The sequence below is a fragment of the Pelobates fuscus genome, chromosome 7, assembly GCF_036172605.1.
Source record: "Pelobates fuscus isolate aPelFus1 chromosome 7, aPelFus1.pri, whole genome shotgun sequence".
NCBI classification, from domain to species: domain Eukaryota; kingdom Metazoa; phylum Chordata; class Amphibia; order Anura; family Pelobatidae; genus Pelobates; species Pelobates fuscus.
In genome coordinates this window covers 69,070,684-69,096,283 of record NC_086323.1, presented here as the reverse complement: position 1 = coordinate 69,096,283, position 25,600 = coordinate 69,070,684, and the positions used below count along the sequence as shown (strand labels likewise).

The 25,600-nt window shown below is 39.1% G+C and overlaps 1 protein-coding gene across 2 annotated transcripts in view; it reads left to right on the top strand.

Annotated features, from left to right (window-relative positions):
• Nucleotides 1-25,600, top strand: part of TGFBR3 (transforming growth factor beta receptor 3) — a 201,530-nt gene that overhangs the window by 56,910 nt on the left and 119,020 nt on the right. For both annotated transcript variants that reach the window (XM_063428390.1, XM_063428389.1), the window contains exon 3: nucleotides 2,209-2,393. In XM_063428390.1, the coding sequence (XP_063284460.1) occupies nucleotides 2,209-2,393 (185 nt within the window). The remainder of the gene's footprint in view (nucleotides 1-2,208; nucleotides 2,394-25,600) is intronic.

The following is a 25,600-nucleotide window of genomic DNA, read 5'->3' as shown; positions in this document are numbered from 1 at the left end:
TTAGCATCTTGTCTACTGGACTAATACAGCCATTCAAATATACATTATATATGTATATGATGTGTATGTGTGTGTAATATTACATTCAGCTGTTTTAGTCGAAGTAGTATTGTGCTGAGCTGTGTTAGGTAAGGTGACCAGCTTTTCTTTAACTTTAAGGTATGGCTTATATAACTCTCCAGGGAAGCATTATTTTAATATGGCCCTCTGGTATACATTTTTCATCACCATCCTGCATTAAAGAGGACATCTGTTCACCCTAGTGTTAGGGGATTGCTGATCTCATTTATTACCTTCTATTTCCTCTTTCAGTTCTAGGTTTTTAGGTCTACTAAAAGCATCCTCGGATCGTTTGCATCTGCTTTGAAAACCGTCCGAAAAGAAAAAATCGATCTTAGATTGTAAGCTCTTTTTGAGCAGGGAAATTATCAGCTCTTGTATCTGTCAACATTTGCCTGTCAATCACTTTCTGCTATATCCCCACTGTATAACTGTAAAGCACTGCAGAATATGCTAGTGCTATATAAATGTTTATAATAATAAACGGAATATATCACACTCGATCTTGTATTGGAAATCTTGTAACACAACAATTGAAATCACCATGTAATTTCACCATCATGGCGATCACCACATGTAAAAAAACAAAAGGCACAATGACTACTTAGAGAAGGATTCTCCTTACTGTTGCTGTTTCAGCTGTGTTTGCTGTTAGAATAGGCGCTGGTGCTGTTCCCCCTTTGAAAAGACCCCCAATGTAACATTCCCACTTGGGGGGAAGAGGCCCACCATCTTCTTTCTTCAGGTTCTGACAATTTCTCTGCCAGGAGTCGTGTCAGTGCTAAATTTGGCGCGTTTGCAAATGCGAGAATGTGACCATAGTTGTCTCTCTGTAAACTGAATAACAATTCCGTGACAACCGCTTCGGAATTGACAAAACTTGATGGAAGCTCTGCCTTTTGTCAAGTTTTGTCAACCCACAGGCTTTACCATAACACAAACTAGTCCCTAATTTGTCTTATGATATCTTTTGACTGCCTTGAAATTTCAATGAAATTCTAACACAGTCACTGTGAGTATTTCATAAAGAGTATGTAGAGGCCCCATAGTCCATTATCCGTTTGCAATATTTATGAAGTACACTGTTTTTGGTGAGGTTACAGAGCTTATTTAATAGATGAAACAGAGAAACAATACATTTTGTCCCTTTGTTAACCTAATTTTTTATTGAGATAGAGTTACAGTAAAGCTGTGGTGACATAACCTTTTTATTTAGTTTTCCAAGAATTTTTCAAAGCATCTTATGATGTTGCAATCTAGCAGAGTGTAATGCTTTGCAAAAGGTTTCTAACCAACCATACATCATTCTAGTTCACATGTCTTCCCAGAAATCTGCATAATTATCAAGAAGACTATGACAGATCTTAACAAGATTCATTATTTATAGAATGAGTTGTAAACACAGTTTGAACGTGAATACTTCCAAAAGAGCAGTTGTGCGAATTAATTGCAGCATTATACACTAATAGGAAAACTTATGTTATGAGTTCTTAGAATTTGAACACCATATAAAGTTAACTAGGAGAATTATAAAGAAAATCCAAATCCCCGGGGGTCTGTAGAATTGGCCATAATGTAGAGTAATGATGTTGTTCTACAATCCTAAAAGTGGAGTAATTCAAATCAGAAGGAGCATTTTGTGACTAGTGATCATTATTTGAATTGTAGACGCATTGTGGTTTTTACAAAACACTAACAAGCCATCCAGAATAAAACTATGAATTAAAACGCGTCAGTTATGTATTAACTCTTAAGTTTTTTTTTTCTGCGCTTAATACCTGATTTCTCCAAGAGTTTTTTCTACATTTTACATAAAAGTCTGAACTTCTCTCAGTATTCTTTTTTTGTGTGTGCGAGTACTACTGCCCCTTATATAATAATTTGCTATGTTGGTATTGAAAGACTCATTGTTATTCTATTGACATACATCTTAGAGCAAGGGTGCCCAAAAGGTAGATCCCCTGGTGTTTTAAAGCTACAGCTTCCATGATGCTTTGCCATTCCAAAGCATTCTAAAGGATGCAAAGCATCATGGGATTTGTAGTTCCACAACATCTGGGCATCTACCTTTTTGACAGCCCTGCCTTAGTGTAGATATCGGAGAGTGTGCCCACTGTAAATGTAATAATTTCTCTGTGTTTCTGCTAGGTCCGATACCTGAAATGCTCTGTGTGCTGTCACCGGTAACGGAATCTCACCCAGTCCAAGCATTACTGGAAAGTTTTACGGTTTTGTCTGGTTGTGCGAGTAAAGGAACAGAAAGCCATCCACAAGAGGTGCACATCGTAAATCTGAAATGTGCAGTGGAAGACCTCTGTCAAAATGAAAAACATGTGAGTATGATTTACCATATAATCTGCACAGCAATGTTTCCTGTAACAAACCTATTGGCTTCTTCCATTGTTCTCATACGCCACTGTATAAGCTATGTTTTCCCCGGTTACAGATAGAATATCCTGCATTGTTTTTAGAGAACTCTACATAACTCAAGATCTCAGCTCTTGTAGGGTTAAGATAAATGGATCTTCGAACAGTACATTATTCAAAACAATGTGGTACAAATTATCATTTCTGCCGCAGGCTACAGGCCACAATTGTTATAAACAAATATTTAAGTTCAAATTCTTTCACCCATGCGATGCATATTTAAGTTCTATCTTATAGAGATTGCATTTTTCTGTCATTATGATGCTGACTACAGCAGTTTCATAAGTGAAGAATAATTACTCATTTAAACAAGGTTCACAGAGGGAGGGTAGGAAAGAATTTCATTATGACTGTAAGAAAAAGAAAATAGATTTTATTGACTGCTAATGTTTTGAGCTATTTTCGTAAAGGTGGGTTTCCATCAAAAGCCTGTTGCCATGTTAATATCATTCATGGGAGACTTGTTTATTTAACTATAAACATTTCTAGCAATACATTAAATCCTGTTTTGCATGTTAATTTGCTTTAAGACTTTAATAATTTAATGATATACTTAAGTGTGTGATAAAATTCTGTAGGCAAAAGACCCCCCCGTCTCCCAAACATGTTTATGATTTGCTTTTAGAGATTTTATAGAACTCTACTTTTTTCCTTCTTTTAAAACTTCATCTTGACTCCTAAAAAAATGCACGTCTGGCTTTATGGTTCTTGAATTACCCCTGAATTACGATACAAGCTATTGCAGTGAACCCTCATTGGTTTGTGCACAAATATTGTATTCATTTACCCCACAAGAACAATTTGCTGCATCTTCACTACCTTCCCATCTCATTGAAAACACCATTGACACCGGATCCAAGTAAGCAAATGCCACCTTCAGCTTCCGGCAGGTCCTCTCTTCAACTCTTGCAAGCCCAGCTTTAAAAATGTAGCCACGGGTTACCACACATGCTGGGCTCGTGAGAGAGGGAGAGGACCTGCCGGAAGCTGAAGGTGGTGTTTGTTGGGCCCCCTCTTCCCTACACACCGATTATAGGCAGGGAGTGGTAAAATTGTATTTATTTTTTAATTTAAAAAAACACATTAAACATTTTGCCCTCAGAATGCAGCCATTATCTACCCCCTCACACACTAATCCAATTTACACACATTGCATCCACTACACACACTCCATCTACTATGCATACACTCTAGTCCAATTTACACACTTTGCATCCACTACACACACTGCATCCACCATACAAGCACACACTGCATTAACTACACAAACACACTGCATCCACTACACCCACTGCATCCTCTATACACAAACTTCATCCACTACACACACACTGCATCCATTATCCACACCCTTTGCACCCACTATACAAAACATTTGCATTGACTATACACACACTGCATCCACCATACAAGCACACACTGCATTAACTACACAAACACACTGCATCCACTGCACCCACTTCATCCACTACATACACACTGCATCCATTATCCACACCCTTTGCACCCACTATACAAAACATTTGCATCGCCTATACACACACTGCATCCGCAATAAACACACACAAACTGCACTTGGGCAGACTAGATGGCCCGAATGGTTCTTATCTGCAGTCACATTCTATGTTTCTATGTTTCTATCCACTATACACACACAAACTGCATCCACTATACATACTGCATCAACTGACACACAATCTATGCATCCACTGTACACATACTGTATCTACTACACACACGGCATCCTTGTGGGCAGACTCGGTGATGGCCTTGAGCTGCTTAAGGGGTCCCAAGATTTCTGACTTCAACCCTGTTCATAGCTAATGTTTTTGAATAAGACAATTGTCTCAAAGTTATGGATGTCCATTTAAAGGACCACTATAGTCACCCAGACCACTTCAGCTCAATGAAGTGGTCTGGGTGCCAGGTCCCCCAGGTTTAAACCCTTCAGATGTTAACATAGCAGTTTCAAAGAAACTGCTATGTTTACATTGTAGGGTTAATCCATCCTCTAGTGGCTGTCTTCCTGACAGCCGCTAGAGGCGCTTCTGCGACGCTGAATTCGAAAATCGCATTCAGAAATGCTTTCCTACGGGCATTTTTAATGCGCGCACGGCTCTGGCTGCGCATCCGCATTCGGCTCCAGTCGGGAAGTGATGTCAGAGTGGGAGAAGAGGTCACCGACGCCAAGGGAGCCCGGCACTGGATTAAAGTAAGTGGGGGGGGGGGGGGACCTAAGGGTTACATAGTGTCAGAAAAACAAGATTGTGACACTATAGTGATCCTTTAATGTTATAATTTGGGTCTTCCTAAAAAAAACTACCAAAAAAAAAATCCAACATGCATCTAAATTCTTCAAAGTTTACTCCTGATCTGATTTCGATAAGACTATGTCAAATTAAAGTTATGGGAGAGAATTAACCGAACATGTTTAAAATGTTACCTGGCGTGTATGACAAATCAGCACAGGAATTGCTTTTTGAACTTCAGCATGTGTACTCTGGAGGAGAGAAGGCAAAGCTTGCTATATTTTTTTTAATATATGTGTTTCCGTAACATTAACGAAGACTAAAGTATACGTTTTATTGAATGAAAAGCTGGCAACAGGCTTACGTGCATGCTGCTATTTAGCTCTCCCATAGGCTTTCAGTGGGAGGACCAGGATTTCCTGAGAGAGCACGTCCATTTCCTGGTCCCTGCAGTCATCACTGTTGAAAAATATCTGTTTATTGGGATCTATATACTAAAAGTCTCCACTTTTAATAAGCAAATTTCAAACTTTTTTTTTTTTTTTTTGCATCAGTGCTTTATAGGACACTAATTTAGTGAATTATTCTTTTCCAGTGCATAAAGGATCTAGACATTTTTATTTTTAGTGCTATGGCAATATGCCATTTAAACTTGTATTTTTTTTTTAATTCTTGTGCACTTTTAGGCAAAACAATTACTTTTTGTCTCTTCTATTCAACTGTTTTTTTTAGAAATCCCCGATCTGTCATTGCTGTGTCACTTTTTCCTGTGTAAAGTAATATACCCTTTGTACAATCTTCTTGCATGAAAAATAGTCTTTTGTTATAAACAACCCATGTCCAGATTTCTCTCTTTTTGTCTTTGTCAGAGTAAGAGTATTGTTCTTGTGCACTCCAGAGACATTCACTAAGCATCACAAACTCCTCCTTTTCCTTGTAACAGAATACTTTCGAAAAAGATTATCAAACCATTCTAAAAGCTGGAGATGGGTTAGCTGCTGATTAGCAATGCAACAACTAAATAACAGAGTTTTAAACAAAGCAGATAGTGGTTATCTTTACCATCATTGCAAAAGTTAACACACTCAGTGACCTTTTGGTTTGGAAAGAAATCAATCCAACTCATGTTAAAAGCAGATAAGTAGTTTCCTGATTGTCTACTGGCACTCAAAGTTTGGACAGTACATGATGTGTTTACAGCTGAATACCTTGATCTATTCCTGGACTGCAAATACATTCTGTTTTCTTTGGGCGCAAGGCACTCTGTTTAAGCACTGTCTCAAAATTATAGTATGGTTGAAGCAGTGCACACATTTTATTGGACATGTTATGTTTTTTTTTTATAGTTTTTTTGTTTTTTTTGCTAAATATATTTGAGCTTTAAAAATATTAAAGTATGAAAGTGGCTTTCCATCCATTACAAGAAATCAATAGTCATATTACGTGTATGTTTTATTCTTTGTCCATGTATTTTGTGTGTTACAGTGCACTGGAAGGGGCTGTGTCATCGATAATGTTTGCACAATCTATTACTTATGTGGCTCTCAGATCTGTACCCAAGTTCCCACGTTGTCTGTTTCTAATTGCAACATGAACTCTTTCAGCCTGTTATTGCTGCCCAAAGTTGAGCATGCTAATGTTGAAGTAAAATTGGGAAATTACTCGAAATTGCTTGTGTTGTCGGCATTATGGTTCTTAGGGAGCTATTGAACTCAGAGAGGTTGATTACATTTGTTTAAAAGATGATTAAAAGTTTGATATTAATTGACATCAACTGATGCTTACATGTAAGACAAACAGGGCTGCCATCAGAAATTTCGGGGCCCCTGACACAGTTCAAAGTGTGGGCCCCATGGGCCCGCCCCCGAGGGCCCATTCTGAGTCCACCCACAAGGATGGCCTGTGTGGTGTGTAAAATGGATACAGATTGCACATTTGTATAATGAATGTAGTTTTGTGTGTTTTAGATAAAGAGTGTGTTTGTGTGGTGAATGCAGAGTGTTTGTGTTGTGGTTTTAGTGTGTGTATGGTGAATGCAGTGTGTGTGTGTGTTGTGGTTTTAGTGTGTGTGTATGGTAAATGCAGTGTGTTTGTGTTGTGGTTTTAGTGTGTGTATGTTGAATGCAGTGTGTGTTTGTGTTGTGGTTTTAGTGTGTTTATGGTGAATGCAGTGCGTGTTTGTGTTGTGGTTTTAGTGTGTGTATGGTGAATGCAGTGCGTGTTTGTGTTGTGGTTTTAGTGTGTGTATGGTGAATGCAGTGCGTGTGTGTGTTGTGGTTTTAGTGTGCGTATGCAGTGTGTGTGTTGTGGTTTTAGTGTGTGTGCTGTGGTTTTAGTGTGTGTATGCAGCGTGTGTGTTGTGGTTTTAGTGTGTGTATGCAGTGTGTGTGTGTTGTGGTTTTAGTGTGTGTATGCAGTGTGTGTGTGCTGTGGTTTTAGTGTGTGTATGCGTGTGTGTGTGTTGTGCTTTTAGTGTGTGTATGCAGTGTGTGTGTGTTGTGGTTTTAGTGTGTGTATGTGTGTGTGTTGTGGTTTTAGTGTGTGTATGGTGAATGCAGTGCGTGTTTGTGTTGTGGTTTTAGTGTGTGTATGGTGAATGCAGTGTGTTTTTGTTGTGGTTTTAGTGTGTGTATGGTGAATGCAGTGTGTGTTTCTGTTGTGGTTTTAGTGTGTGTATGGTGAATGCAGTGTGTGTTTGTGTTGTGGTTTTAGTGTGTGTATGGTGAATGCAGTGTGTGTTTGTGTTGTGGTTTTAGTGTGTGTATGGTGAATGCAGTGTGTGTGTGTGTTGTGGTTTTAGTGTGTGTATGGTGAATGCAGTGTGTGTGTGTGTGTTGTGGTTTTAGTGTGTGTATGGTGAATGCAGTGTGTGTTTGTGTTGTGGTTTTAGTGTGTGTATGGTGAATGCAGTGTGTTTTTGTTGTGGTTTTAGTGTGTGTGTATGGTAAATGCAGTGTGTGTTTGTGTTGTGGTTTTAGTGTGTGTATGTTGAATGCAGTGTGTGTTTGTGTTGTGGTTTTAGTGTGTTTATGGTGAATGCAGTGCGTGTTTGTGTTGTGGTTTTAGTGTGTGTATGGTGAATGCAGTGCGTGTTTGTGTTGTGGTTTTAGTGTGTGTATGCAGTGTGTGTGTTGTGGTTTTAGTGTGTGTATGCAGTGTGTGTGTGTTGTGGTTTTAGTGTGTGTATGCAGTGTGTGTGTGTGCTGTGGTTTTAGTGTGTGTATGCAGCGTGTGTGTTGTGGTTTTAGTGTGTGTATGCAGTGTGTGTGTTGTGGTTTTAGTGTGTGTATGCAGTGTGTGTGTGCTGTGGTTTTAGTGTGTGTATGCAGTGTGTGTGTGTTGTGGTTTTAGTGTGTGTATGCAGTGTGTGTGTTGTGGTTTTAGTGTGTGTATGCAGTGTGTGTGTGCTGTGGTTTTAGTGTGTGTATGCAGTGTGTGTGTGTGTTGTGGTTTTAGTGTGTGTGCTGTGGTTTTAGTGTGTGTATGCAGTGTGTGTGTGTTGTGGTTTTAGTGTGTGTATGCAGTGTGTGTGTGTTGTGGTTTTAGTGTGTGTATGCAGTGTGTGTGTGTTGTGGTTTTAGTGTGTGTATGCAGTGTGTGTGTTGTGGTTTTAGTGTGTGTATGCAGTGTGTGTGTGCTGTGGTTTTAGTGTGTGTATGCAGTGTGTGTGTGTTGTGGTTTTAGTTTGTGTAAATGTGGGGGCTGTATGTAAAATAGGGTGCTGCATAGGGGGGTGGGGGGTGAGAGGGGAGCTTTTTTGGTTGCATTTACATTTTATTCCCCCCTCCCTGCTTCTTACCTGGCCAGGGAGGGGGGAGATCGCATCCCTGGTGGTCCGGTGGTATAGTGGAGGGAGCCAGCCGCTGTACAATGCAGACGGGGACCAACGAGCACATCTTAACACTCCAGCAGCTCCTGCCTGTAAGTCTCGCGAGCTGTGCTGTTTGCCGCACAGAGCATTGCCATGGTAACCCATGACAACGCTCTGCCGGCCGCGGAGCTCGCGAGAGTTACGGGCAGGAGCAGCTGGAGAGTTAAGATGGTGCTGGCTGGTCCCCGTCTGCATTCTACAGGTAGCCGGGGCCCGAGGTGAACATATAGATAGCGATAATCGCTATCTATATGTGCACAAATAAAATGTGGGGTCCAGGACTCCCTGAGCAGTCTGGGCCCCCCAGGACCGTCGGGCCCATGACAACCGTTATGGTTGTCATGCCCTGATGGCGGCCCTGAAGACAAATACTCCCCCCAAAAAATCAAATAAATAATAAACATACTACAAGCAATCTTTCTAAATGGAAATATAGTTACTTAGGAAAAAGCAGACAGCAACAACTTGTTCTAATTATATCGCTGGATGATATCGACACTGTGAATCACATGTCTTTCACAACAGTGGGAAAAGGAAAGACACCCTATAAGAAATGATACAGAGGAGCGATAATTATCTGTGTGCTTAGCAAACTTTAATGAAATAGTCCAAGAACCATAACAACTTATGATCCTTGGGGGGGCGGGGCCTGATCTCCAACATGGCTGGACGTGTTTGCCTGTAGCTCCTCACTATATGAGCCACAAACACATGAAAACCGCACAAATCTGGCAAAAACAAAAAGCAAAACAAAGCAAAATACGTTTTTCGACTCTAAAACCAACACCCCACAGCCAAGCAAACAGTGGGGAGCCCGGGTCAGACGGACAGCACGTCTGCGGCCTGCTGCAACTGGCGGACCACCGGTGGTGAGACGCGGCCGATCTCCTGCCGGGGGGCGCACAACACACCGCTCAGAGCACCGTTATCCCCCCCCCTTTGGACCGGTGGGGGTTATCCCGGTCCCCACAGGGCCAGCTCAGCCGGCTCCATAAAGCCTGAAAAAACAGAATCCTGTAAGCTACGCGGCCCAACTAAGATGGCCGCCACTTTGAAACCCCAAAGCGACCAAACAAGCCTGATGGGACAGAGCTGGATAGAGGCCTTCGATGCAAGGTTCGAGGCGATCTGCCAGGCCTTCTGGGACCGCCTCGCCAAGCGGAGACCCACTCACACCCCTCCCGAAATGGCAACTGTGCGTACAGCAGCCACCGCTACCTGTCGCGGGCAGCCGGAGCGCCCTAGTAAAGCAGGAAAGCCGCAGGAGCGGAGAATCAGCGAAACAACCAGGCGGCAGAAGCGACGAAAGGGCACTGCTCGCCCGCAGCCGACAAACGTTGTCCGAGCAACGGCGACGAAACCACACACGAAAGGGTTAAACAGACACCCCTCAAACCGCAAGACGTTACCTGCCCAAAGTGCCCTCAGTCCCGCCACGACAGACCGAAGGGGCAGCCGTCTAAAGCCACACACGGCACACCAAATACCCAACAGCCTCTCACAGCAGCCCAAACCGGAGATAGAGTGGAGGAAGGACACCCACCCACACGAGACCCAGCATCAACCGCAGACCACCGAGATGGCACAGGGGGAAACTGCTGCACCCCCAGAACATGAGAAGACACTCTCAGCAGGTCAGAGACCCGAGCGGCGGCAGCGAGCAGCACGTGAGCCGCATACCAGCGGAGACCGTGGTCCCCGGCAGACCCAAGGACTTTGCCTTACCACGGGAAGTGCAGCCTACAAACACGAGAATGGGTGTACTGCAGCGGGATGTAGAACCCCAGTGGACCCTTATTACCGTTTGCGCGGGCCTGATCCCTGCTTACATGCCTTGGGTATAGGGTGAAGGTACCAAATATCCCACTGCTCACTATAGCCTCCCTGCCCATTTAACCATGTTCCTACACTCTGCGAGCTAAGCTAAATAGCCGTTGGTGGTTTCCCTAGCTAACAATACTATGTAATAGCCTACCCCTTACTAGCACAGTTCTCATGTTTAAGTTCATGACTATACAATTGTTTATAGCTAATACAGAGGTCTATGTCACTATGGGAAAGTGAAGCATTTTTGACACCTCAACCTCGCTATGCCTTTTCATGTATATTCTTGAATACACCAATGGGATGTGTCACTGTATGCATGCGTGTTATAATTTGCACCTATATTGGTATGGTGAAAATAGCGTAGTTAAGCATTAATTGTTCTATTTATATTCATTTTTACTCTAACGTTCTAACTGTATGGTCAAGCTTGAAAGACATATATAAAAATGTGCAAACTGTAACGCCACTATCTAACTCTTGCAACTCTTACATAGCGCTGTTGTGGCGTCTGTTAACTATCTGTAACCAACTGCACTACATAAATAAAGAATTTAAAAAAAACAAAAAAAAAAAAACTTATGATCCTTGCATAAGATATGGTGCTAGTAAATTACCTTTTCCTGATTTCTGGCACACAGTTTCCTATAACCGCAGCCCAATGCAAATGTGCTCATAATATCTTCAGAATACTGCTGTGCAGGGGGGTTGAAAGAGTTTTGGCCTGCTTACACTGAATTTGGTCGATCTCCTCACTCCATTTAAAGGAACACTCCAGAAACATCAAGCACTTTAGTTTATAGTACAAATAAACACTTGTATAATTGGGGGCAGAAACACCACCCTGACTGCCACTCAGACAGCCAGGGATGTTTTCTTCAGCTTCCGATAGCTCCATAGAGCTAAAGGAAGTGGCATGCATGCCGTGCTAGAGCGTGGGCTCTATTATAGCTCACAGTGAATGATTGAAAAGCAGTAATTGCATGCACAATCACGCTGTTAATGAGTGTTTGCAAAGATTGCAGATTTTTCAAGTATTTTTTTTTTCAATATACCCCAAAGAAAACTGGGGGGGGGGGGGGGGGGGAGAAATAAAAATTTGGAAGAATAGATGCATGTTTTCTTTGGGGGTATGTTCCCTAAATAGTTGGAAAAAAAAATCAATGAAGTGTTCCTTTAAATCTTCAGTACTTTTTACTAGGTTGAAGTAAAACAAAACAGTTTGAAATGAAAAGATGAGAATTCCTCTTTAACACCGAAGACCTTGATCTTGCAGTTTTTTTAAAATGACGACGCACTAGTAGACTTTTTTTCTTGACGATGTATATCTCTTGATCCTTAAAATATTTCTGTATTATAGTCTTGATGCGTTATTTATTATTGTACCTTAAAGTATTACGGAGTTAAGACACGTTTTATGTGCTTATATTCTCTAATAAAAATAAAAAGTATTCTAAAATCGCCAATATTATAGTCAGAGGCCGAATGACAAATAAATAATGAGCAAACCCAGTTCTAAACCCTTCTGACTGCAGACTAAAGTTCCCTTTTGATTGCTCATGATAAATCGGTGATGTTACAATATCAAGTATTTCTTTCATCACCTTAAAATTGCCAAATGTTCTTTTGGAACATTTTTCAATTTTACTGGCATTCTAAAGGCCAGTATTTTGTTGCCAGCATATATAAAAATACAATATTGAATGTTAACCAACGTATCCATATATGTATGTGTATATATATATGTAAATGGCTGGAATTTCTACTCACTCGAGGTGAAAGTAAATTATCAAATGTCTTGTCTGTAAAATGTACAAATTAAGAGAGACATTTATTATTATTATTGGTATTTATATAGCGCCAACTAATTCGGCAGAGCTTTGTAATGTTATGAAAGGAGGAGACATTTACAATAAAAGAGACAATTACACAGTGACACAGGAACAATAGGTAGATGAGGGCCCTGCTCAAATTAGCTTAGAGTCTAGAGGAGGTGGGGTACAAATACACAACAGGGCAGCAAGGATGACAGCCACCAAACAAGGTGGAAACGTAGTGTAACTGGAGGTGAGTTAAATAACACTTGCTGCAGACACAATAAAGGTTAAACTCTCAGATTGTAATGCAATATTTACAGAATACCAGGTACAGCATTGTCACAAATCCATATTTGCATCACACTTTTCCATAGGTTCCTTTCATACTAGACTTTATTTTTTTTAACACAGCTTTGTCTGCCATAAGGTATAATGCAGTGGGCAGTCATATAGAAATGATCTTCCTGTTCTAGGCTCATCACTCAGCATTGCTGGCTTAGGTTTAGAGTTTGATGAAAATCCTGTTCTTCACATAAAATCAAATGATAAAATCTAAAACAAACTATACCTAGACAATTGCAACTAAAACGATGACCGTAACAAAAGTTTGCAGAAGTGAAGGAAATTCTAGTTTGGATATTTATCAACGTGTTCTGAGATACAACAGTTAAATCCCGTCATTATTTGGTCATATTTATTAAAGTGTTCTAAAAGCTATTGAAGAAGTGTTGAAGAAGTTTTCTCTTTAGTAAATTCTGCCAGTTTTATCAGTAATGTACATTTCAGAAGTCTGCCAAATTTGGAGTGGTGAAAAGAAGAGAAGTGAAACAAAACACTTTTCTGCCTGAAAAAATGGAGAAAAAAACTAAAAACTAAGATTGTGTTAGTGATCAAAAAAGAACAAATTAAAATGTTACTTCAAACAAAAAACAGTACTTTAGTTTTTTTGGTTTTGGTTAGAATAACCCTTTCTGTGGGGTCTGTGTCATGCCCCCATAAACACTACAAAAAGAAAAGCTTAAATGTAGCCTTTTTTTCAGTGCTGAGGCCAAGTCCTCCCTCAGCCTGATCTTCCTCTGCTGATGTCATTACCCCTGTCTGAAGGGGAGGACAGGGGCAGCAGGGAGGAGAGGCATTGCTACCATTGGCTGTCTGGCACCAGCATGCTGTGCGCGTTAATGTCAGACACCAATTTTGTACAGAATTGTTATTAGCCAGTCTGGAACTTTTTTCTGGGGCTGCTAGTGATGCTGCTGGAGGTGGAGTTACACCTCCGGCAGCTAAGGGGTTACTTGCTTATTCCATAAAAAAATGTTGCACATACAGGCTCCAGACACCATTTAATAAGTTGTGACAAATGTTCTCCGAAACATCAGACATATAATTGTCAGTGACACTTTAATGACTTTCCCCCATTGGATAAGCTTTTTTTTTTTTTTTTTACTCCTAACATTTTTCCCCATGAATATATTGAATATATACAAAACACTAAATGAACCCCAGATACAGAAACAGACAAAGAGGTAATAAGAGTAATAATGCGTACCTCTGCCTGCTATAAAAATTTAATTCAGAGGCTTTCCTCATAACTACAAATGCGTTTAAAATTGGAAAAAATGTCCATGTATGTTGAAGCAACGTCTATTTTCTCTGTTTTCGTTCAATAAATGGTCTTCTAGTGGAACATACTTCCATTTTTTCTGTACATGGGATAATACACAGAAAAGACCTGGAGTAATTCATTTGAAACTGTCTTTAGAGAATGGAAGCTATTGTTGAATCAATGCTTTTAGTGGACGTGAATGAATTCATATTTCTTATTAAAGACCCTCTGGGATTATTTGTGCACCCCTGATTAATGTAATTTATGCACGCATTGGAGAGTGATAGCCTTTAAGCTCAATAAGAGTTAAAATTTGAATTGTGTATCTTACATTTCTGTACTTTCTATATAGTCCAGTTTTCTTTCCCTCCCTCCCTAGAGATGTTTCAGTCACTCTGGTAATCATTAATCGTGGTATTATCACAGAAGAAAGCAAATTGTTTTCATATTATGTCATGATCATTTCTACAACTTGATCTGCTTTTAATTGCTTTCAATGGTATGTGAGGTCAAATCCACATTGCAGCTTTTTATTTTTAATTTTTGTTATTTTTTTTATAATTTTTGCTATGCTTTTACATTGCTTTAGTTTATACCAATAGACGAGAAAATTCCCTTTTTTTTTTTCAATCCAATCTTGGTAAAAATATTACCAGCAGCAGAGGAGTGTCATTAAGTGCAGCCTGAAAGTCTAGTATTGCATTAATTATACTGAATCCATTTAGTGCTTAACCCTGTTGTATTGTCCCCCGGAAAGAGCACAGATTGTTTGAGCTGTGCGGCTCACTTCTGATCAGCTGCTTTGAGCTCAGTTATTTTGACATTGCCATTTTTTTTGTACAGTACCCTTTTGTGTATGTGACCTCTAAAGTACAGTACTTCACAAAAAGTCTGCCTCAGTCTTTTACCATGTATCCATGTGTCGCAGGACAGGTTACTTTTTCTAATTGTTTTACCTGAATCTCCCCAGAAACAAAATCCACAAAAAACAAGATTTAAACCCAAGCAAATATTGTTGAAGTTTTTACTTGAATAGTTTATAGTCAACTGGCACTTCATTATGACAACCATGTCCTCCTTTATATTTATATAAGTTTACCTTTTTGTACATCACTGATAGTCTTCTTTTATGCCGCCCAATCTGATTTTGCTCATAATTGTTAATCTTTTGAAATCTGAACTTTTAAAAAATATGATACAATGTACTTTTAGTTAACCCCTAAAGCACTTCAGCACCCATTAACCGATATATGTAACATTCAATTTAGGTCACAGAGATTCTTTAAATGCAGAGAGATTTCTTGTTATGTATGACGTTTCTTTGCATCCAACCATTCATCCATGCATCCATTCATGCAGTCCCGGACTTGTCATTGCCAAACTGGACAAATGTCTGCTGAGCCATATTGTTCTTGTAGAGGGTCTGTTCGAGAGAGTAGAGGAACTCAAAGTTTGATCCGTTTAACCTTTACTATCTTGGGCTCTGGCCAGCACAAGAGATCTTGTCTAGGTGGCATTGTTTCTAAGGCTATACAACACCTTGCATATGTTACGCTACTAGGGGTGATTTGGATTGGAACTCAACTGCAGCTTGTAATCTCCCTAATTACAATAGTGAAGAAATGGAGAATCCTTAAGTATCAATACTGTAGCTTTAAGAAAAGAGAGAATCACTGGTAACTTGATTCAACCGAAGTTTTAATAAGTGTTAAACTTAAATGAATTGCATTTAAGCAATAATCCAATAAGAAGAAGTGCAAGTAATCAACAACACAAAGTTCATTATTAAGTATTTCTTCAGAGATCCATTAAGTAACATTCTTTAAGTTCATGAGAATAATCTTCAATAGGAACAATAATAAATTAGCTAAGAATATTTGCAAAGCAAGAACAGTTCATAGTGAATAAGCATGATGGGAGTTGTCCTTCATGTAATTAGTAGATTGAAGCACTGAATGTATTTGCAAAGCAAGAAATAGTTCATAGTGAATAAGCGTGATGGGAGTTGTCCTTCATGAGATTAGTAACTTGTAGCAATGAAGATTTGAGTAAGCAAGCATTAGTTCATTAATAAATGATATTGCAGACAACTAGCTGAAAGATATACTTAAGGTTAATATGGGTAGTCCTCCAATAGTTCAGAGATATGGTCCACTTGTAAAGTAGCTAAGTATCCGTTCTCCAGTAATCCTTTATGGCATGCAGCAATCCTTGCATTTGCTCAAAGGCTTGAACGGCTTGTCTGAGCTTGTGGAGAGGTAAGTCTGGTGGAAGTAGCTCCCAGTAGCTGAACCTGTGGAGCCCGCGGTCTCGCGGAGGCAGCTCACACAATCAATCACCAGTCTCCCTAAATACCGTCAGAGCTGTGTCAGAGGGGGGCGGGGTCCGGCTCCTCACCGCTGAGTGCCGAACCCGGAAGTGTTACTCCATGACAGCATAATTGTTTGTGGGAATCACTCCCATATGTATTAGGTGTGCACCCAGCCCCCTCTCTATATGATATTTTATGTGTCTCTATAGCCCCTATCCTATGTACTGTTGTACTACATGATTTTGGCCACACTATATTGAGTGATAATGAGGAGAGGGGGTGTTACGTCAGTCCCCCCTTTAGTACACCACTAGGAGTTAATCTTGTTACAATTCCTAATCCTCTGTCTCTCCTACCATGCAACAATTCTTCTATCCCAAAACCCATAATTCTCTCTCAAAACCATCTACACAAACATTCTTACTAGAGATCAAACCCATCCAGCCGAAGTTCTTGCTTTCTAAGTCTAAACCCTCTTATTTTATTTCTAATAACCCTAGTTTTCTAATCCTAATTTTCAAATCCTGGTCATGGACTGTTCTTCAAATGCAGTCAAGAAGGAAAAGAATGGTTTTGACTTATTTCTTTTCTTTTGGATTATTTGTCCCGTAATTATTTTTTATACACATGTTTTTAAAACCACTTTGAAATAATTGCCCTAAATCTGAAGGATAGTGTCATTAATGCATGTGGCTGTAAACGCGTCAAAACACTTTGTCAGATTCTGTCTAAACGAAGTCTCTTAACAAATGAAATAGATATAATGACATAAGGCACTATATAAACACACTTTACTCTTGCCTCTAATTTTTATTTGCTTTTCTGCATTGCTCACAGCTGCTAAGTCTCTAAGTGTCAATAATGTTGGAAAAGTTAATAACAGCACCAGCTACGATTTTCAAGACTTCCCTTTTTTGGGAACACAAGTACTAAAGCCTTTCTGCAGGGAATTGATTCTCAAAATGGCAGACCTTAATGTTTGGAGAATGACGTTCTTCTAGGGGCCTCTGAAGTAACCCTGGATTGAGAGGTTGTGAGTGTTTCCTTGATGCTGCACAGCTGGTCTTCACAGCCTTTTGATACTTAAATTATTGTTATTTTCCAAAAGTGCAAATGAATCAGGCAGTTTTCACTGCATTAAACATTTTGTCAGAGGGACAGGTCTATTACATCTCTACACACCTTAACCCCTTAAGGACACATGACATATGTGACATGTCATGATTCCCTTTTATTCCAGAAGTTTGGTCCTTAAGGGGTTAAAGGAAAACTGTAGTTTTAGGGATAAAAAAATGTATTCCTAATGTGATAATCTTAAGATACCTTTTTAGGTCCCTCATCATGCGCGCATTTGAGGGTTTGAATAGTAAGTAGTAAGTTTTACTTACCTTTCAGATCTCGCTGTGTTGGTCTCTGTCCTGCTGCTCCGTCTCTTTGGCTAGGATCATCAAGACTGATGATCTCAGCCAATCCAATATTTCCTCTCATGGAAACATTGGGAGGCTAGATTAGGAGAGCCATTTGGTCAATAACTGAGTTTAACTCTGTTATAGCTGGAAGACAGTCCCTAGAGGTGTTCTAACCTTTCAATGTAGACATTGCAGTTTCTGCATTGTCTCACGTTGCAGGGTTAATTGACATTAAATAGTGTGAATGCAATTTGTTGTACTTAAAGGCTGTCAAATCATCACAGGAGATTTAGTCCTCTCACTCATGGTGTTCTACCACTGTCTACGCCTACATTAGATTGTTCCCTGTATTTTTATATGCAAGATGTCTATCGCCTGTCAAACTTTGTTTCTATAAATGGAGTAGCCAGCAGTACCTATCTATTTGTTATCTTAGAACTGAAATACTTGCCATTCTCTCTCAGTGTTTTCACCGGCTGAAGTCTAGGTGTGGATGATCAACTGCTGATGACTGCTTTTACAATAACTCAGGAATAGTTGAAATGTATGTGGATGGAACAATATTTCTACTTGTTGTAGCTGAGTTACTTTAACGATCGCAGATCATATTCCTAGCTTGATTAATTCAGTATTTCACATTTTCCAAAGTTGTATAAGAGTATCAAGTTGTAATATAATGTAAATGTCTATACCACAGGACACTTGTTTATAAAATATTTGACCAGAAACGGTACATAGAGATTATTCTACTTTTCAGGTTTGTCCTTGGCAAGTTGGCAGCATAGAGAACTAACATTTTTACAAATGTTATAGGAGGCATATACAATTGTGCAGTTATAGATACATTGTATAAGTACAACATGTACAATGTCATAATAGATTAAGATCTAGATATAGATCAGACCAACCTCCCATTTCCAATCCTATGGAATCACCAGCCCATATGACACCCAAATTACATTGCTCTATCCCAAAACCCTTTAGCTTATGAGTGGAATCCAACGATTGAGAGATGCTTCTATTAAGAGGACATAGTCTTAAATTAGTGGGGCAAAAGTTTAAAAACAATATCAGGTGGATATTGGATGCATGGAATAGCCTTACAACTGAAGTGGTAGAGGTTAACACAGTGAAGGTGTTTAAACATGCATGGGATAGTCATAAGGCTATCCTAGCTATAAGATAAGGCCAGGGATTAATGAGAGTAGTTAGAAAATTGGGCAGACTAGATGGGCCGAATCGTTCTTATCTGCCGTCACATTCTATGTTTCTAGCTATGTACACATCCTATTGAGGCCAGACTGGATACATTCCTCCATTTCCAGCAGCCAATTTTAAGGTGGAAAAATTGATAGTTAGGTAAGTATATCTTTTAATAATTCTGCTTTGTAGGGATTTCCCAGCACAGTGTATTTAGGTACTTGAAGGTGCATTTTACTTTGGGTGGGGGGACAGTTTCTGTGCACAACTGGTCTTTTACTAAGTCTCAGTTCAGTGGTCTAGTGGACATTGGCATGGCCCCAGTTATCCACTTACCCTTGAGTATTCCAATACCCATATACTTTGTGAGTTCTCTAAAGATCGGCCAAAAAGATAGCTATTATTTTGGTCTTCTTGAAAACAGCATTTGCATTATCAATTATATTGCAGTCTGTCAGATACTGTATCTTACATAAACCTTTGTATTGTATTGTGTTATTAAAGAAAAACTTTATTAAAGAAAAACTTGTATGTTAGCTACAGTTTTCGTTTAACTATCCATTTATTTTTCGGAGCTATGCTCCGTCATCTTGTTCACTTAATGATATACTGGCGGTGATAACTAGGATTTAAGGGACTTATGCTCTATGAGGATTAGAGATGGTCTGGCAGTCTTCTTCTTTCAACTCCTATTGAAAGCAGTGATAATTAATTGGTGAAAATGAGCAGACCTGCCTTACTCATCCTACAGAATAAGGCCCTTAATCTTTCACAAATTTATCAGATTAGTGTTTTTGTTCATCGCACTACAGCCTATTGTTTTTAGTGTTTTACTGTCTGTTTTGTGGAATTTGTGACTCCCTGCGAAGGACCATTTTAGGTTTCTCTCGAGTGAAGATGACATTTGGCTGCGAGTGAAGAACCAGAGACGTTTAAACCATGATATAGCTTTCCTGCACATTGCAACCACGCAGTAATAAAACTGTTAACATTTCTTTTATTTTTGTAAATTAGATCTTGTTACTGGCTGGTAAATGTGAGGATCTCTTCAACTGAACCACCATTATTTACTTCTATTTTTGGTGATGTTCAAGTGGCTTGCCCAAAATGTAGTTCATTATTACTGAGGCAGAGGGGATAGCTGCCTTTGATGTCTACCCCACGATGCTGCCCAGCCATGCTATAGTGAGGATAATCCCAAGGATCAACTGTGGTCCTGAGATCAGTGGGAAGTTTATTCCAGAACTTTGCTTTCTTTCAATTTTTTTGATATTCGTCCACCTCTTTTTTCCCTTCCGTGCTAACAAGAACTGTGTTTTTTTAATGGAGTTGCCTCTTTTATGTGATGAAGTATACCATATTGTGGACTACAGCCAGGTGTGAACAGTTTTAAATGTAATTTCTTAATTTCCTTCAATATGGACAAGGTTAGTTTTTTCCCCTTGGGATGATTCTTCCTGTTGTGTGATGGATAGTGTTTGTCTAGCTTGTTTAGAAAGAATGAAGTATAGTTGCCCAGTCTGGAAATGGTCTTATGGTTTTAAGATCATGTGGTTTCTAGTGTACTTTATTATTATACAATAGGTTTTAACAATGTTTTTTGTAGTTTCACCTATGGCGTTTATGATTTTTTAGGATAGTTTCAAGGTACTTGAATATTTAGCGTCTGATGTGTTTTATTGTTTGCATTTGTTGTGAAGAGTTCTGCGTTAATCCTTGTGGTGGCAATCATTTTTGCCTTCAAGTGTTGCCTTCTCAGTCTTGTTTAAATTAAGGTGTAAGAAGTGTGATGATGTTTGCCAGACAGTTTGATTTTAAATTACTAGTTGGCTTATCTTGTGTATTTGATTATTTAAAGGACCCCACCAGGCACCATAACAACTTAATTTCAATGAGATTATGGTACCAGGAGGTCCTGGACATAGCGCTCTACATAACTTGTAGACTTTAGGGTTAAACTGTTCAGCTTAACCCCTTCAAGTAAGACAGTGCCTGGGAACTCCTAACACCATACCTGCTTTATTGCCGTAAAGTTTCTATAGTGCTTGGGGTGTTCCTTTTCAGTAGCTCTTTTAATTCAGTTAATTTTCACTGGAAGTGTAACATTTAAAAAAAGGCAGTACACCCAAATAAGTGTATACTTGCCCTAGCAGGAAATATAATTTTGAATATGAATTCTCTAGCTTGTAGAGTATATCACAGATCCTGCACCTCCTCCCCAGAATGAACTTTTAAGACCTCTGCTTTCTGGAGTGTTATATGGTTGTTGTGGGCTAAGAGCAGACAGCATGTCCGAGCCAGTTGGAAAGGAGCGTTGAATATTTTATATGTTTTTCCAGAGAAATGAAAATAATTATACTCTCTGCCTGCCTTTGTCCTGGTTTGTGGAGCTCACAAACCTCCTAGAAAACAATCTAAATTATTTTTAAACATCTTATGCGTGGCTTAGTTTGCATTCAAAATGTCTTTTTTTATTGTTTAACTTCTGTGTCACAATAAAATATGTTTTACATCTTCAAAATATTATGTATTTTGAGGTAACCCAGTAGTAAAATTCCCAAATAATTAAATTTTAATTCCGGGATATGGAAACATCCATTTTTAAAGGTGAATACTTTTCCTGATCATAGCATGTGGATTATGTCCCTCTTGACTAGTGTATCTGACTGCCTCTCTGCTGTTTCTAACTGGATGGCTGCCCACTTCCTTAAACTAAACTTGACCAAAACTGAAATTCTGGTCTTTCCTCCCTCAAGTGTTGTTACTCCTGTGTCTGTCTCCCTCCAAGTCAACTGTGCTACAATCAGCTCCACCACGCAGGCTCGCTGCCTAGGTGTTCTCTTTGACTCCGAACTCTCCTTCAAGCCTCATGTTCAATCTGTCGCCAAATCCTGTCATTTCCATCTCAAAAACATTGCGTGCATCTGCCGCTACTTAACGCCAGATGCGACTAAGGTGTTGGTCCATTCCACTGTCCTTTCTCACCTTGACTACTGTAATCCGCTTCTCAGTGATCTTACTTGCTCCCAACTTGCACCGTTACAGTCCATAATGAATGCGGCAGCTCATCTTCCTGTCCGCCCGCACCTCCCATGCCTCACCCTTCTGTCAGTCCCTACTTTGGCTTCCTATAAAATATAGAGCTCAATTTAAAATTCTGGTTCTTGCTTTCAAATCTATAAATAATGCTTCTCCCACCTATCTATCCTCCCTTATACACAAGTATGTCCCATCTAGGCCCTTACGATCTGCTGAAGACTTACGTCTATCTTCTGTCTGTACTCCCACCTCTGATGCTCGCCTTCAAGATTTCTCGAGGGCTGCTCTGTTCCTGTGGAACTCGCTTCCCTCCTCCGTTAGATGCTCACCCAGTCTCCACTCCTTCAAAAAATTATTAAAAACCCACTTCTTCATAAAAGCGTATCAATTAAACTGTTAATAGCTCCTGACTGATTCCTCTTCTGCAACTGTCACTAGTCTAATACTATCCTTACCTTTTTCTGTCATTTTACCCCACTCCCTCTAGCATGTAAGCTCATTGAGAAGGGCCCTCAACCCCTCTGTTCTTGTGTGTCCAACTTGTCTGGTTACAACTACATGTCTGTTCGTCCACCCATTGTAAAGCACTGCGGAATTTGATGGCGCTTTAAAAATATAATAATAATAATAATAATAATAATAATAATAATAATAATAATGTCCTCTACCAGGCTTTCTTTCTTACAGTATGAAGACTTGCTCCATTCTAGGCCTGGTTATCTTGAATTTATGTGATGCCTGGTGCAATACTTGTCTAGGATATCCCTTGCTTTTTCCTTCCTGGTTCAATACTTGTCCAGGATGTCCCTTGCTTTTCCCTATTAAATATGGCAAATGTATAATATTTCAGCATGTTTGTTATGGGTGGCGATGGAGATTTGGACCGTGCTATTTGATTTTTATGTCACATTTCCCAAAGATTATTTTTTTGATAGACTGGAAAATTTGCAAGTAAATCCATAACAATGCAGTTAAAAACGACTCATCATGTCACTGGTGTAAGCACAGGGGATCGAAGAGGAATTTGTATTAAGCTATAACTGGCTTATCAAGTCCTAAAGGTCTATCATTTCTAGAATCCCTAAATCCTCTAGCCAATGTTGTAGTAATAATTTCCAGGAAGATAAGAATTATCATATAAATATCTACTATATTTTCAAGTATGTTATATTTCTGGAACATGTAAAGTTGACCAAATTATATTAAGCACTTTGTTTTGTTGAATGATTCAAATTTTTTGCATATAAACAATTAAAAGAATGGTATAAGCACCCAGACCACTTAATCTCACTGAAGTAGTGTGGGTGCCATGTCCCACTTGTTTTAACCCTGCAGCTGAAAACACATGTTTATATTACAAGGTAAAATGACTCATGTGCGTGTTACTCAGACACCCACTAGCGGAGTTTCCAATCAGTAAAACTCAGAGAGGGCCTTTCATTGGCACAGCGTGGCACCTTTGTGTGCATGTTTGGTATTCGCCGTGATATGTTTATAGGGGAACATTGAATCCAATGCTTCTTTAAGAGAAGCCCTGACTTCTGCTATGAGCTAAGTGAGTTAGGATGAAAGCCCTCCTGGCTATCTGATGGACAGCTGGGATTTGCTTCTAAGTGGGTTGATAAAAGTAAGGATTTCTCTTAAAATTGACACTTTAATATGACAAAGGGTGCATGCTATTAACCCATAAAGCCTTTCAGCAAGCTGATGTGATTTGGGGGTTCCACCGTATTCTTAACAAAAATGTGCATTTGTCAGTTCTACTTACTTTACGCAAGAGATGGACTTTCCTACTGAAGCTGTGCTGCTTCCATGACAACCCTCCCCCCACCCCAATAAATATATATACACGCATACATATATACAAACAGGACATAGCAGTTCCCCTGGTTGTATGGAAGACATTGGAATCCTGTGTGAACATCTGCCCCAATCCCCAAAATAGTATGTGTAGCATCCCACAATTCCAAGGATATGTGTGCACTCTTGGCATTGCCACTCATTTGTGGCCATTTGCAATGGAAAAACTAACTGCCTGTGGCTTCCACATTTGTAATCTTTAGCCCTATACCAATAGAGTCAAAGATCAAGGAGCAAAGTAAAAAATACATTTTTTCCTGTATACAGTTGCCAGCATATTTGCCGGCACAGTGTATTAAACTAAGTTTTCGTAACATATCAGGCACACTTTTTTTTTTTATATTTTCCATCGCACAGATCTGCACAATAGGTTGGAACTGTATTGTACTGTATTGTATTGTAGTGATGGTATAATGAAACATCACATAAATCACATGAAATATTATACATAGCGATAATTCATTAGAATATTTACAAGAGCAGATTTCTAAATGCAGCCAAATTCTGTCTAAAACAATAACTGGAGCACTCACAAGTCATTTTTTTGGGTTGGTTTATTTTAGCTAATTCAGCGTTCTAGTTTACTTTACGAAACTATTAATAAGATGTGCTAGTTTTTTTTTTGTTGTTTTTTAACTGAGCTATTTATTAGTTACATAACTAAATGATATGAATATTTTTACATCTGTCCCCACACTAGGAAAACTAGGTTTTCACTACAATAAAAACATATATAATTAGTTCAAGTCTTGCTTCCAGGAAGAGCTTTGCATTGGTGCCCAAGCGTACAATCTCCTACCCAGCTTTGTGTTTTATAACTAAAAGGATATCCTGCTTTGATTAGCCAGAATAGATTCTTGGGGTTCTCAAGCCACATTGCTCAGATCATAATACAACTGTGTGTGTGCATGCATGTGCAGTGTTATCTCTTGTGTATGCGTGTGTGTGTGTGTGTGTATGTGTGTATGTATATAAAAAGGAACACAGGATGCACTCTTAGGACTTGTGTTTGGTGCTTTAATATAATAAATCCATATGAAAAAAATAAATATTGGTGTTTTAATCCAACCGTGCCTTTTTCTAGATCAAACTGAATAATACAATTTACAAATATATATTAACAATGAAACAATCTACAAACCATTGGTAACCATATCCGAAGGAATACCAAGTGAATACCTTGTGAAGTGTACCAGCTGAATCACGTGAAATACAGTAATTCTCACCTTTACTTCCACCCTGGTCACTGGACCCCCAGCAGCAAAGTCACCATTGGGGGTCTTTGCTATTTCGGCAAAGGCTAATATATATATATATATATATATGTGTGTGTGTGTGTATATATATATATATATATATATATATATATATATAAATAAAGAAAGTTTCAAAGATAGCACTCCAGGGACTTGATAAAAATTAACTTTTATTTTCTTCACTAAAACATCAAAGGTATCAACGTTTCAGCTTGATCCCCTCAAGCTTTCGTCAGGACATGTCCTGACGAAAGCTTGAGGGGATCAAGCTGAAACGTTGATACCTTTGATGTTTTAGTGAAGAAAATAAAAGTTAATTTTTATCAAGTCCCTGGAGTGCTATCTTTGAAACTTTCTTTGTATTTTGGCTGACAAGCACCGGGCATTGGACAACTGATCAGGTGGAGTGCAAGATCATTTTTTTTTATATATATATATATATATATATATATATATATATATATTTAGTATCTAAAAATATTGACTTTAAATGGTGCTTGTTGCAGGAGCCAAACCTTTTATGTAGCTCCAAGGAAATAATTTTAAAGTAGCTGGTGTGCTCTACATCTTATTAAAAACCTCTACTTTGCATGTATGGAGATAAAGTGATCCAAAGATATTTGCAGAACTTTGCATTACTGCACCCAGAGGACTATTCAAACATTTTACTTAAA